Source organism: Struthio camelus, chromosome 8 (genome assembly GCF_040807025.1).
Source record: "Struthio camelus isolate bStrCam1 chromosome 8, bStrCam1.hap1, whole genome shotgun sequence".
NCBI classification, from domain to species: domain Eukaryota; kingdom Metazoa; phylum Chordata; class Aves; order Struthioniformes; family Struthionidae; genus Struthio; species Struthio camelus.
In genome coordinates, this window is record NC_090949.1 from 31,382,784 (window position 1) to 31,397,823 (window position 15,040).

Sequence of the window (15,040 nt, forward strand, 5' to 3'; positions counted from 1 at the left end):
CTTCTATTACTGCTCACTGCTGAGCTGCTGCAGTGCATAATGAACTTTAGAATCAAATACAAACAGTGACCTGTAAGAAGCTCCTCTAAACCCTATGGAGTTGCTTGTGTGCGTGAAATAATACAATGTACAAAAGGAATTGCAGCATGAAGGGTTCCCAAAGTATCCCTCTGTATGGGGGAACATGCCAGCCAGCATTCATCATCCAGTCTAGATCAAAAAGCAGAATGGTGTAAAGAATCTGCATTATGAATTAGTGACTAAAATATCAGGGTATAAAACAATAGATACCATGAGAAAAACATTTATATTTAAGTAACAGATCAAAAGTAAGTTTAGCCTGCAATCCAGAGATGTGAACTGGCTTCTGCACTTGTTAACTAGCTGCCCACAGCATTCAAGGCATGGCAGGACACACGTCATATTCTGTCACCCAGGACAAACACCACCCCAGCCAGCAAGCGCCCAGGTCCACCTTGCTACTGAGAAGGATGAAAGCATGATTGAGAGAAGAGCAAGTACAAGGGATGGCAGAGATGCAGAGGCTCTATCAGCTCACCATGTCCGAAATGTTGGGACACAGCCATCACCTAAATGATGCCACAGGAAAAAGGGTCGCAGGATAGTTTTTCCATCAGAAGTAGCAAAGTCTGGAAGGCAGAATGTGCTGAAGGAGAAGAGATGCATGAGAGAAGAGGTGAAGGAGAGTATTTTTGAATCAGGATGGTTTTAAATATAAAGGATGAAACACGCTTCCCATATCTGTCATGGAAGGGAGATCTCTGTAGATGGAGAACTTTTTAAATATTACCTTGAGACCACATTGCTTCTGACATCAGAGCATTTTGCACAGCAAGGCTTTGGGACGAATGACGTGCATGTCACAGGCTATAATTTCACTGCAGAGATAAAACAAGGGCAGGACGGCTGTGCAGGCGTGCCTGGTAAATCACAGAGCTGCACCCTGCTATTTTGCATCTGCAATTGCTTTTTCAATTATAGTTTGTTGAATCATATCCCAGATGAACAGAGACCTCCCCCTGGTGGCAGGTAGGAAAAACAGTGGCAATGGGTTTTTAGTCATGCCAATCTAGGGGTATGAATGAAGTTAAGGAGTGTCAGAGAGGACCTATTTTTTATCAGGTCAACTGATACAGCTAGAAAAATGACAATTTGTGCGGAACACAAACCCTTTTGCAGGAGTTGAATAGAATTATTTACTTTGAAGGCTGATACAACTAGAATAGTTGCTGAGCTCAATTTCATTGTTAATTTATTAGCCAATTTGCAAGGGAGGCAGAGGATAAAACCTGTAGCAGCATAACTTTGGTAGCTGAGCAGGGTAATTGTAATGTGCAATAAACCCATTATCTCCGCTGAGTCCTTGTCTTTTAGTGTCCAGCTGAGTTTCAGTGCCCAAAATCCCTTAAAGAAAGACTAGTCTGGAAACTAAAATTCGTAACACTACTGAGGCATAAAAATGGACTCAGTAGATATGTTGTTGGGTTTATGGTGTACAACAATTTCCCCTACCTAATGTCCTCAGCTAGCTCCTCAAAATTATCCAGAGAAATTTATCTATTTGTGTTATTGCCTCTTTTCTCGGTCTTTGCTTTGCAAATGCCCACAATCTCCATTCAGTTGTGTAACCGATTAATTTGATCACATTAAATCCAGAGTAATTGTTCTTGACTTTTGTTTAGCTTAAAAATTATTGCTTTGATTTCAGAACTGAAGGAGGGCTGCTGTGCCTGAGCAGTTGTCCTTCCCCCTCCCAACTATATTAGCTAGTTTAACAACGATAGTAAGATTTTGTTCTTTGAAACTTCCCTTTTTATTTATGAGCAAAATGCTTCTTTTCAGAACATATCTGAATCACGTAAACTAAAAAGTGTCCAAACCCCTTCCTTTTTCAGAGAAAAATCTTCCAGAAAGGAACATCTTGGATTTAACTGACTGGTGAAATTCCAAAGCTGAGTTCCTGGAGAACATGGAGAAAAAGGAAAATGTGGCGGTGCATCTTTAGCATTTCTTGGGGCTGCAAAGAAAGATGAATTACAAGCGTGTGCATGTGTCTGTGTGCAGGTAGGTGCATGTATATATACACAGCCATTTTTATATTTACCTACAGATGCTTATTGTCTTTTTCCTTTGGTTTCCATCATATTAACACCCAACAAACACAGAACATTTCACATAAAACTACCAAACTACATTTAGTGGGCATGAGTTAAAAAGCCACACTAGGACCACAGAATGTATGAGAAACGCAAGTAAGTTTAGCAGTTCCGGAACCATCCACTCAGCCTCACAAGTTGGAGGCAGAATGATACACTCATAAGATAGAGAAAGGACTTGCAGGCTCCTGACTCACACTGTAGATGAGAACATGTGCAACTGAAAATGCCACCAGCAGCAAGGAAAAGGGCAACAGGGGGAATGCTGGGACAATCCTGGAAGGACTAACAGTCGTTAGAAGATGAGAAGTAAAGCTGGTCTGTAACTCTGCTTTTGACATTGACTTGCATTGCTAACTCTGCAACGTAGCGTGTAGATGAGATATGACTTAATGGGAACATTCAAGCAAAAACAAGCCCTCAGTGCATATGTTGGATGAGCTCTGCCTCCTACTAGCGAGTAAACAGCATGCTGGAGTTTTTAACGTGCAGAACTTACACAGGCACCATAAAAAGGTTTACTGGCACAGGCATGCAACTCCATAGGATAATTCTTCTCTCCATTCTCCAAAAAACCCAGCAAGCAGTCATGTCAACAGCAAACGGACAGGATATTGCAAAGCACAACTCTGCAGCCCCTGTACCTTCTCTTTTCCATCTGCCTTTTGGACAGGATTTTCCTTCAGATGACTGGCTCGGTGGGATGAGGGGAGAGCAGCAGATGTTGTTTACCTTGACTTCAGTAAGGCTTTTGACACTGTCTCCTGTAACATCCTCATAGACAAACTGATGAAGTACAGTCTAGCTAAATGGACAGGGAGGTGGACTGAAAACTGGCAGAACTGGCAGGCTCAGAGGGTTGTGATCAGCAGCTCAAAGCGCAGCCAGTCACTAGTGGTGTCCCTCAGTGGTCGATACTGGGGACAATAATGTTTAACCTCTTCATTAATGACCTGGATGATGGGACTGCATGCACCCTCTGCAGGTTTGCAGATGATGCAGAACTGGTGGGAGGGTTTGATAGACCAGATGGTTGTGCTGCCACTTGGAAGGACCTTGACAGGCTGGAGAAAGGTGCAGAGAGAAACCTCATGTCAACAAAGGGAAGTACAAAGTCCTGCACCTGGAGGGGAATAACCCCATGCACCGGTACAGGCTAGGGGAGAAAAGCTTGGAAAGCAGCTCTGCAAAGAAGGACCTTAGGGTCCTGATAGGCACCAAGTTGAGCACGGGCCAGCAATGCACCCTCGTGGCAAAGGCGGCCAACGGCATCCTGGGCTGCAATAGGAAGAGCGTTGCCAGGAGGTTCAGGGAGGTGATTCTTCCCCTCTGCTCAGTGCTGGTGAGGCCATATTTGGAGTGCTGTTTCCAGCACTGGGCTCCCCAGCACAAAAAGGACATGGAGTCCGGGCACGAAGATGATTAAGGGACTGGAACATCTCTCATACAAGGAGAGGCTGAGAGAGCTAGGACTGGGCTGTGGAGTTTGCATCCTTGGAGATATGCAATACCTGACTGGACATGGTTCTGAGCAACCTGTCTAGCTGACTGCTTTGAGCAGGGGTGTTGGATTAGACAGTTTCCAGAGGGCCCTTCCAACCTCAGCTATTCTGATTTTTCTTTAGCGGCTTTAGAGAACTCCTTCAACAGACAACATTTGCTTCCTGTGTACCCTGTCACTGGTCAAGAGCCATTCTGACTTGTTTTAAAAATGTCTCTTACTCAATGGATTAAGTGCTATGCTATGTTTAAGAAACATTAGAGTCATTTTCCTTTCAGCTCCAGTAGATAAATGCTAGGTTTATAATGCTAGGCAGTTATATACTGCCTTCAGTATATATAGTACAAGAATGGCTGAGTTATGATGACATGAAAAGCTACTGTTGTCTTTTAATTGTAAAAAGGATAAACCTTCTTCAGCCGTGACATTCAATATTAATAACCACTGCAACATAAATAAAAATGTATTTTCCAGTTCTTAAAAATGGAAAGCTATGCCCTTTGACACAAAACACTGTCCACATGTTTATGTTTAAAAATGTTTAATTTTTCACCCTGGTACAAAAATACAGTACAATGTGATGACAAGGCATTCTCCAAAAACATTCAAAGAATAAAAGGGGAATCCCCATAATGTTTGAACATAACCCACCTTCACTTCATAAAACAATCAAAAGGTGAGTGCACAAGGAATAAGTTCAATTTCTGCCCACAGGCAAATGAAGATAAATCACCACACGGAATTCTACATAAAAATATGCTTGCAGAGCTAATAATTTCACATGCTTCTTGGACATTCATGAAATCTATTCTACTTGGTTTAGTGGCAGAATTAACGGTTAGGAATGTCTGAACAACATCTGGCCCAGGAACATGCCCCATTCTTCTGAATATCCCCAGTAAAAACAATGAGATCACATAATATCGGTGAGCAGAGACGGATCAAACCCTGATTAAACATCAAAACGTTGGCTACTTCTGATTACTCCAATCACACTGTTTTTCCTCAGATGCATGTTGCCCCCACACACCTCCCTTTTAACACAGAATACTAGTGGTTGCTGTCCTACAGGCAGGGACAGAACCTCTATTCTGGGATCAGTGTGTTTGCACATTACCTAGCTGCAAGTGACCGTTACAGTACAACCTGCCAGGCAGAAGAGGAGATAACACTGTAATGCATGCGTGTGCATTTCAAACAGGGTTTAATCTAACTTTGTTTACAGGAGAATTATGTCCCTCCAGTGTATCTACGTTCTTGACTTCTTTAATTGTTTAATAAAAAAATAAAAACAAAAACAAAACCAGAATCATTTAATTTTAGAGTTTGAAGTGATGAAAAAGCATAATTTGGTGTATTTATTATAGTTCGTCTCCCAGGTGTTTTTGTTTGAAAGCATCACCTGTTAGCTTCTCCTGGGCCTCCTTCATCCCTTGAACAACTGTAAGATTACACAGAGATACCAACTGATTAATCTCAAGACCAAAACACCAAGGTCACCGGGTAAGGAAAGTGTTTTAAATCAACATAAATTTACAGAATGTCCATCAACAAAGTAACCTGTGGAAAAAAAAGGGTTGTGCTCTTCCCTCTCACAGCTTTTTGTAGCTGGATCACATGAACTGTGTGGTTTTCCGTGCCACAAATGCAGAGACAGCCTAGGTCCTACAAGTGTTATCCTCTAAGGTGCATTCCAATTCTGACCATGGCTCCTCAACACACAAAAGAGTCACTCATTCACCTTCTATGTAACAGCTTCCAGTTATGCTGTGAAATATCTTTTTTTTTCCACTCAAAACCAATCTTTGTCCTTCACGCTCCCCCACTAAAGATGCACTTCAAACACCTCTGCACCTACCTTGATCAGCATTGGTATAGAAATACTTGTAGCTGGGGTTTCCTTTCTCATTTATGATCTCTGGGTGGACTTTTCCACTGGGATCTATGAAGCAAGAAATCAAACAGGATGTTTAGGTGGTAACAATAAGAATACAGTCCTGTGGGTAGATACAACAGCTGTGGATGTCTTACCCATGAAAAGGATTCGGGGAATGTAACCCCCATCAGGACTAAAGGCTTCATCCTTTGGCTCTTCATCATCCTACCAAAGCAAGACAGAAGAGAGGGGACGTACCAGTGAGGTATCTACCAAAACACAGCATTTATTTTAAAGAAACAAGCTATTGTCTCCGGATTCCAGTTACCCTGAGCAATTCATGTCTTGAACAGAAGATAGTTAACTGCACTATCTTCCACTTTCAAAGGAAATATGGTTATTTTCACCCAAAGAAGTATCATTTGTGAAAATAATCGTATTTTTTTTGCTCCTTAGTCAATTTGCATTAAACAGACTTCACTTTGGTGCTGAAATGTTTGATACGTAATGAGAGAGTGAATACAAATTCCTTTATTGCTGCAGTGGAATGACACAAGGTACAAATTGTTAAAGAAACTACGGAAGACAGTTCATAAACACAGTTAAAATAATAGTATTGAATATGATTTCTTTTTAAAACAATCAGCTATATCAATCAATCCTGAATACTCTATTCAGGAATGCAAGATTAGGATGCAGCCAGGAAAGGACGCAACCAGTAAGAAGCATTCCAAATGCTTAATTACTTAGCAGTGACATGGATACAAACCAGAGGGCAGCCTACCTCAAGGTTGACCATAACAAAATTATGGGCAAGTTCAGAGATCTCCTTGGATTCAGCAAACTTTGGCTTTAAAGCTAATTAAGAAAAAGAAGAAAAAGGGTAAGGGAGGAATTGAAGAGGAAAAAAATGTATAAAGCGGGTAGAAAAGATTTCAGATCAGCACCAAAATCTCTACTCCATTCCTCCCTCCGGAGAGCAGGTACTTTTCAATGAGCTTTGAGTAAATGGAGTATCTGCATCAAACTGTTTAAGCCATGGCTCAGAACAGCAGGTAACTGAAGCAACCCTTGCTGAGCAGTCATACAATGAAGCCTACCCGACAGACATACACGGTCATATTTGAACCCATGGAACACAAAAAGCTTGCTATAACCCTCTGGCTCTCACTCAACCACCCAGTCCATCCTTTAAACTTAGCCATTATCCCCAGCTTGTTCCTCCGTGGTACTGAAAAGGACAAAGCCTTACCTTCTAAGAAATACCATCTAAAGGTAAAGTAATTTACTCTTAATTCATGCTTTCCTCATGGAATATCATTCATTCTGCTCCATTTTTGTAGCACAGTAGAGGAGAAATTGTGGCCGCTACAGAAATGCAATATTACAGCTGTTGGTTTGCTATCATTTAGACACGGCTGGTTTTCGGCAGTGCTAACAAGTAAAGCGGAGCCACATGATATCGTTCTAAGCGAAATAAAGCCAGCTAGATTTTGAATGCAAAGTTCATGTTTCTCATGGCTCCATAATTTGTATATGATTCAAACAAAATTTGTATAGAAGAGTCAATTAGAAATGTCAGCAAGGTGTAGTACTACATATACCTACCTTTACAAGCTCCACACCAAGACTTGTGGATGATAACCATAAGGGGCAAGCCACTTCAAAAAACAAAACAGAACAAAACAAAACAGATTGTCAAAGATCAAAGACAGCTTACAACTGAGCCTCTAAAACAAATTCTGTAACATGCATGTTGTAATGGTCAAGACATCTACAAAGGCTATATGTATTAGAAAATAACAGAGATGTAAATAGCTTCTGCTGTAGTCTAAAGTTTCGTTTTCTTGCAAAAGATTTTCCCAATCTTAAACACGCATAAAATTCATTTATTGTAAGCGCCAGCCAGTAACTGTTATCAAGGACTAAGAGACTTTCTCTTTGCAAGGTTTGCTCTTAGTTCAGATTTGCTTAGATGCCCAACTGGTGATGCATTTTTTATCAAGCTGACAGTAGTTAGTCACACCAGCTACTCTAGAGATCTCAGGATGGATTTTCATGGTTGTTCAAGTCAATCCAGAGGATGACAGCCATACTTTGGTATCTTTCCCCATTCCTGACTAGGCATTTCAGCTGCCCCCTCTTACAGCCTCCCAGGACTGAGAACCCCATCGAGCAATAATCAGACACGGTAACCAAGCAAACCCCTTGGTTGCCAGGCTAGTTTCCAACCCGGTGGCGTGCTGCAACAAATCTGCGACAGGTGTGACAAGTGGCAGGACAAGCAAGGAAGAGGACTATGCAGAACTGAAGCATAAATGAAGTGCAATGTAAAGGACCAAAGTTAAGAGCCTAAGTTCCCTGTACAATGAATAACGAGCAGTTACTTGCAAAGGACAATACAGAGTATTAAGTTCAGCATATCAAGTGACCACATGAACATTAGTCTCGCTCTTTCCTTCCAAAGAATTCACTTGACATTCACTTCCTACACATTCCTATAGGCTAAGTTTCCATTGCCTGTGTTTTATTTAACCATGTTCTTTAAAAATTCCCCTAGCATTTCACCTTCTGACAAAGTCAAGTTTACAAAGTTCAAGTTCTCTAAGCTCCTTTGTATTGTATTGAGGTTGCATTATGTGATTAAACAAAGAGACCTTAAACACACTAGGAATTTCATGTATTTCCTGCTGTTAGTGGTAGTGGTCCTACTAATCCATTACTTCACTGCTCTGAGTAAAATGCCTTGACTATTTAACATGATGTTTACCTTTCTAACAAAAAAAGTGACATCCCTTTCAGGTCACTCATTGCTACACCATATAGACCTACTCTGAGTATATATAAGTAGTACGACGCTCACCTCCGAACCTTCTGCACTGTTTCAACCTAACCTTTCATTGTTTCAGCCATCCAGTAGTTGAAGTGGTGAAACCTGACCGGTGCAAAAAAATACGAAAGTCTAAGAACAAGGATTTGGGAATCTCATATTCTTTTGTCTTACTGATAAATCCTTTAAGCTGTGGATGAGTAGCCAAGGGGAGCTGGTGATAGTGCTATAGCTTCTACAACAGTAAAAACAACCTAAAACTAGGTGAAAGGAGGAATCTAGAAAGATACACAGAGAACATGGCATACAGACACTTATTTTGGGGATGCAAAGAAAAGCCAAGCTAAGCTTTTTGCTACTGTAAACTCTGAATGTTACCATTTTGGGGGTTAAGAATAAGGTAAGGCTCTCAGTTTTCATCCATAGAATTTAAATAGCTTTGCACATGATGGCAAATGAATTCATTACCAGCAGAACTGAAAGGCAAGTTCTTACTTAGCTGTAGAAAGGTCTGAAGGGAAATCTCTATTTAGCAACATTCAGTCATGGCCTTCAAAACCAGGAAAGGGTAGGAAGGAAGGAATTAACATTTAGAGTAGTTCAAACAGAAATCTGCCATTTCTCAATAGCCAATACGCTAACATCCTCTTTACCGAGGACTTTGCAGTAAGGAGCAAGAATGCATACTTTCCTAGTGAAGCTAGTATTACATCTTCATCCTCTCCCTTCCCTCTCTTGCATATGATGATGAAAACACACTTTCTTCCTTGCATCCATAGAGCCCAACATGATTTCGCTCCTTTCTCCAGGAGAGACTGATTTAAGTCTGTAAAATATGTGCTGCTCTTATCATCAAGGATCAGTGCTTCATGTCATAAGAATTAAACCATCTAGTAACTGGTTCAGAACCACACTTTTTTTTTTCATGCTAAGAGAAATTTTCAAAGCAGGTTTTAAACGGAGCTGTTTGCAACCCTGAAGTACAAGCTCTGAGCCAGGAAGAACTCACAGAAGTTTTACAGATACTGAATGCGTTTTCTCCTCCACTTTATTCTCTTTACTCTGATTAGGAAATGAGATTATATACATCAAAACATTTTGTAGTCATTTCTCAGTTCCACAGTACAGAAGTCCATTTAGCAGCTGCTATATCAGATAAACAGCCAAAGCCAAGCAACTCACTTAAGTAACCCTTCCTGCCCCCTTCACCATTTCCTCCCAGGTAACACTACACATACAGTTAAAACCAAAACTCAACAGTGTTTATGAAAAAGAGGGACGAATCATCCATCAGAAAGTAAGAGAGTGGAGAACTATATATAAGCTATATACCTCATACAGCAAAGACTGAAGTAAGTTGAAAGTAAGGCCAAAACTAAGCTATTCTGTCACAGCTGGTAAAGACTTTGGGAGAGTTTCAAGGTCAGACCCAGAGCAGACAACATCATTTCAGGTCATCCACATTATGAGAGTGGTCATTCTTAAACAATTAACATATTTAAATGTGTTTAATGATGATCTTGCAGAGAAAAGCTATAGCCAGTTATTTCAATAAAACAGTCCTGCAAGTAAACTAAGGCTCCTCTCCATTTAAGGCACACTGTTTCAGGCTTAACAATAAAATGAGAGGTCTGAACACGCTAAGCCAGCACCCTTCTGTTGTGCAGCATTTGCAAATCTGTCCCTTGGGTTCAGTAGGATTTTTTGAAACAGTTACATCCTAGAAATACTGCATGCCCCGGTCCTGGAACAGAAGCCTCTTCTGCAACCTGGCATATTTGGAGAGAGCCTTAGAAAACCAATCTTCTTATTCAAGATATATGCCAATGGGGAGGGGAGAAGGTACCCCACAGCCATCACCTTTGGGCTCTCGTGTTCACACGCTATGATTTGGGGGGGTTTAGGTCTCCACAGAAGGCTGTTCGGTGGCATGAGGATACAACAGCAGACCTGCTTTTCAGAAGATGGGGAGAACGTGGAGGTGGCATCCCTGTCGCTCCTCTTTGCGGCACAGCTTCTTCAGCTGCTGCAGGAACACGAAACCCATCTTCCCACAGCTGTGGCTGCCGAATCTGATACTGGATGGGCAGGACACAAGCTCCTCGGGGTCAGCAGGCGGGAAGCAACAGCCAGAACATGCTCTCGCCAGGCTGTGGGCACTTTGGGCCGGGGCCGCGGCCAGGCTGCAGGCCTCACTGGATGCTGCGGCTCAGGTACTGCACGAACATGTTGGCCAGCTGGGGCAGGTTCTCGTCGCTGGGCTGCATCTTGGCGTAGCTGATGAACTGCCGCCGGAGCCGGCTCAGCTCGGCCACGCTGAGGGGCCGGCTGAGCACCAGCGCTTCGGCGGCGCCGGGCACGCGGACCAGCTGGCCGGGCTGGGCGCCGCCGCGCTGGGCGGCCACGACGGCGGCCAGCACGTCCTGCGTGGCGCGGTCGAGGCGGTGCAGGAAGGAGGCCGACTGCAGCGGCTGGGCGCGGGTGGCGCGGTGCGGCGGCGGCGGGCGGCTCTCGAAGAGGGCGGCGCGGATGTCGGCCAGCGGCAGCGGCTCGTCGGCGCCCACCGTGAAGAGCGGCCGGTCCCAGCGGTTGCGCGGGTCGGGGGCCTCGAAGGGCGGGTCGGCGGGGCCGGCGCCGCCGCCGGCGCAGTGCAGCAGGCAGCGCGCCGTGCCCGCCTGCCGCGCCGCGCAGTACAGCTCGTAGCGCACGCTGCGCAGCTCGTTGCCGGCGTCCACGATCACCACGTCCCGCCGCCCCAACCGCCGCTCCACCTCGGCCAGCAGCGCCGCCCGCCCGCCCTCCGCCTCGGCCACGACGTGAGCCGGCCGCTCCGGCTCGTCCAGCGCCGCCCGCAGCTCCGCGGCCCGCCGGCTCTTGCCGCTGCCCCGCGGCCCGCACAGCACCACCAGCGGCATGGCCGGGACCCGCCGCTTCCGCTCGCGTCACGCCCGGGACCCGCCGCTTCCGCTCGCGTCACGCCGGCGCCTGGGCGACCGCCGGCGCCACAGCGCCCCCCGGGACAGCGGCAGCGCTGGGCCGGAGGCGGGGCGAGTGCCGAAGCGCCGCGGCTGGCCGGCTGCGTCACAGCCGTGAGGCCGCTTTGCGCCTTTGCGAAGCGCCGCTCCTTTCAGTCGCTGGTAAAACGAGCGGCGAAGGCGAGGGCGGCGGAGGGGAGTCGGTCGCCAGGGCTGCGACAGGCGCCAGCCGAGACGAAAAGCCACCCCTCGATTCTGCTCAGCGCTAGGGTGATCTGTATCGTTTCCTCGTCATCATTACAGTAATCTTCATACACCCTGTGGCCCGCAGTGCATCTGCTTTTGTCATTCTCGCTGGACGCGAGGTGATAGGTCACCCTCCCCCCCTCCCCATAAATAGGCTCTAAATGCCTTAAAGATCATTCTATACAGTAATTTTTCATCTCCTGCCCTATGGATCGGCCTTAGAACAAAAATCGGCTTTCGGGGGGGGGGGGGGGGTCTGCTTCTCTTCTCTTTTTGTTGGTTTCTCCCAAGCCTCGCAACTCACTAACACTCAAACGCTGCTGAACTCAAATAAGCGAGCGGGTCTGTGTTTCCGGCAACGAAGGAAGAGCACGCGCCTTACAGAAATCCTGCCTTACAGGATCTCCAGGGGCAGGTCCTGACTGCAAACCCTCGTGCTGCCCATGCCTGAGAGCGTATCCATCCTCCCAGCAGCCTAACGGTCTGTTAACTCGTTTTAAGATCTTCTCTGTTTTGTGGCAAAGCAATGCCACGATTATTCCCGCAAATACTGAAATTGCCTAGTTTTTGTACAGGTATATCAAATAAATGCTAAAACGTCCAGTTAAGCACTTTGTTAGACTTCTCAACTGTACCATCTGTGCTAATGTGGTGTCTGCACTAGACATTGTGTGGTGAGTGGATGGATCAGTTTGAGCGCAAAATTCAATTAACCATCCCACCCGGAAGGCATAATCCATTTCCACTAATGTCAGTATTGTGCACCTGCACACATCTTCTCAGATCTAGCTTGCAAATTAAAAAAATACATTTTAGACCTTTTAATAGAGACAGTGTTGTTTTAGAGTTTGGGTATTCCCAAAAGAGGTTCTGTTTACACAACTTACCAGTTTGCTGCAGTTTGAAACTTTTGCAGATGGCAGCAAAATGACTCCCTCAGCTCACAGTAAGGCATCAAATCTATATCTGCATGTTCAATTTTACAGAAGCTATTCGCACAGTTGAATTCAGGGGGATTGAGTGAGTACTAGTAAGTACGTGTGTTTGTGGGTTTGGGGGTCTACATCCTTCTTTGCTATGATAGAGTCAAAAACTACTTTCTTCTCATTTCAAAGACATGACTTCAATCATGTGCTTAGACTGAAGTGGTTAAACTGAGGTGGCGCCTCAGCAAAGTTAAGAAAAATCTAGACAGACTAGAGGGATTTGAACAATCTCCTAAACCACCGTCACATCTTCTAATAACCACTACTCTCGGTGGTTAAAATTTGGACTGATACAGAATCTTTGCGACTTTCTTAGCGACGCTTTTCTGTATTTAGAACTACATAACATACCTGGCTGCTGCTTCTTTCTTCCCATCTTCTAGTGTTCTCCAATGAATATGGTCTCCGAAACCTGCCAGAGAAAAGGGTTTATAAATGTTGCGTAATGTAACATGTCAGCTAACAGATGAAAACAGTCTAACCTCTAAGGACATTTTCAACTCATTTTATATTCTTTTTTTAAAGCAAAATATAATCCCAGTCTCGGAAAGACTGGAAGAAAAACAACTGGATAGTCATGGAGAGACAAATAGCTACATCCTACACAGTCTTACGAGGAATCTCACTGAAATTAATTAACAAACGCAAACCACACACATATTAATATTTACACATATGCAAATGACAAAAAAATCTCCGAAACAGAGACTAAACTAAAGTGCCTTCTGATGACTCCCCATTCCTTCTCAATCTGTGAACATTTATTAACTGCTCAGGGACAAATTAAACATGTTCCCGTTTGCCTTTCTAAATCCCACTGAATGTGGGCTAATGCAAAACTTAAAATACCGAGGCCGATAAATGATTATTAATTGCTCTAGAAATACTACACCAAACATTACAGCTGTTGATAATCATGGTGAAAGAGGACAAAAGAGCCCCATTACACAGTTTTCTGAATGTTACAGTGACTGACAAACGCAGGCAACGTTTCATTCAGTAACTGCATAACAAGTCTTGCGACGTCAGCGGAGGTAGGACTGAAAGAACATACGTTTTAACACCTGTCAAGCAGCGACTGCCACTTTTTTGGCCCGATAACCAACACACCAATATCATCACACGGCCAAAAGCCACGCGGAGATCTGAGAGGAGACTCCGAGCGTGGCACGCGGGCCGGGAGCCCCAGGGCTGACACGGGGAAGGCAGAGAGGACTGCAGCAAAGGAGCTGGAGAGAGGCGGGAGCCGGGTCAGCAAAACGCCATGGCACTTCAGCAACCGGGAGGTTTGAACTGCTGGCACAGTATTTTTATTACCTTAGCTTGTCTCCTCACGCAAACTGCCATGAACGTATGTGACGCAACACATCAAATATTTAGTTTTGCCAGTAGCGAGGGGGGTGCATCCTGTTCCTGTCCAGCCACACGCGTCAGCTCCAGAAACAAGCCTACATTGGAGCCACCCGCACGTAGCAAGGCTAATAAAGGTCGGTTTATCAGCAGAAGTCCTATTTACCTAGCGTATTGACGCATCAACTGTTTCACTCAAAGGCCAACATGTTAACTCAAGGAAAACCTTAGGTTGCTCTAGCCAGCAAAGGCTTTTTAGAAGTTATTCTTTCAACCAAAAAGCATGCTGTGGTGAGCTTCAGGATGTCCTTTAAAGCATTAAATAACGTATGAGACAGCGCCTCTTTTTCACGACAGCGAACTTGGGACTCAACCAGAGGCAACGACGGCTTGCCTGCCTCGATGTTTGACCGTTTGGGACTCACACCGCCCAGCCGGGCCGCCGTCGATCGAACCGTACGGCCGACTACCCAGGCCGGAGCCGAGACGCAGCGCTGAGAAAGGAACTCGCTCGCCCGGCCGACCCCGCCGCTGGGCCGGGGTTCAGGAGGCAGATATGAAACAGAGGAACCCAGCGAGGAGTGCTCAACGCGCCGGCGTCCGAGGGGCCTGCGGCCCCGGCGCTGGGGGGAAAGGCGGGTTGGGGTGCGGGCCAGGGCCACCTTCCCCGCCGCCCCTTGCTTGGCCCAAACCGGGGCAGCGCGCCAGGGCGGCTCTACGCGCGTCGGGGCTTCGACAGGAAAAAGAAATCACGCCGTCTGCCCCCGACGGGCACCTGCTAGCGAGGCCCGAAAGCAACGCGATAAACTGCAATAAAGCGGCGCCTCCCCCCGCCCCCCACCCCCGTCCCCGGCGAGCTCGGTCGCGGCAGCCCCACGCCCGAGGAGGAGCCCGGCCTGACCCTTTCCGAGCCCGTCCGCCGCCACAGCCGCCGCCGCCATCACCAGCGCGAGGCACAGGCACGACATGGAGGCCGCCGCCGCCATGACGCCCCGCGGCCCTCACGCAGTATCGCCCCGCGGCACCTCCGGCTCGCGAGCGCACCAGCCCCGCTGATTTTTTTTTTATTTACTTATTTATTTATTTATTTAAGCGCAGG

At 45.7% G+C, this 15,040-nt stretch overlaps 1 protein-coding gene across 2 annotated transcripts; it reads right to left on the minus strand.

Annotated features, from left to right (window-relative positions):
- Positions 1-4,202: 4,202 nt before the first annotated feature.
- TXNDC12 (thioredoxin domain containing 12) lies at positions 4,203-15,039 on the minus strand. Of its 2 annotated transcripts, XM_068953146.1 has the most exons (7): positions 14,843-15,039; positions 12,943-13,003; positions 7,163-7,215; positions 6,339-6,412; positions 5,710-5,779; positions 5,537-5,620; positions 4,203-5,119 (listed from the first exon to the last, which is right to left on the minus strand). In XM_068953146.1, the coding sequence occupies exons 1-7, from the start codon at positions 14,925-14,927 to the stop codon at positions 5,040-5,042; spliced, it is 507 nt and encodes a 168-aa protein (XP_068809247.1). In that variant the 5' UTR covers positions 14,928-15,039; the 3' UTR covers positions 4,203-5,039. The 2 variants fall into 2 exon arrangements, with proteins under 2 accessions (XP_068809247.1, XP_068809245.1); XM_068953144.1 differs by lacking the exons at positions 4,203-5,119; positions 5,537-5,620; positions 5,710-5,779; positions 6,339-6,412; positions 7,163-7,215 and adding an exon at positions 9,417-11,677 and having other exon boundaries at positions 14,843-14,905.
- Position 15,040: the final 1 nt, after the last annotated feature.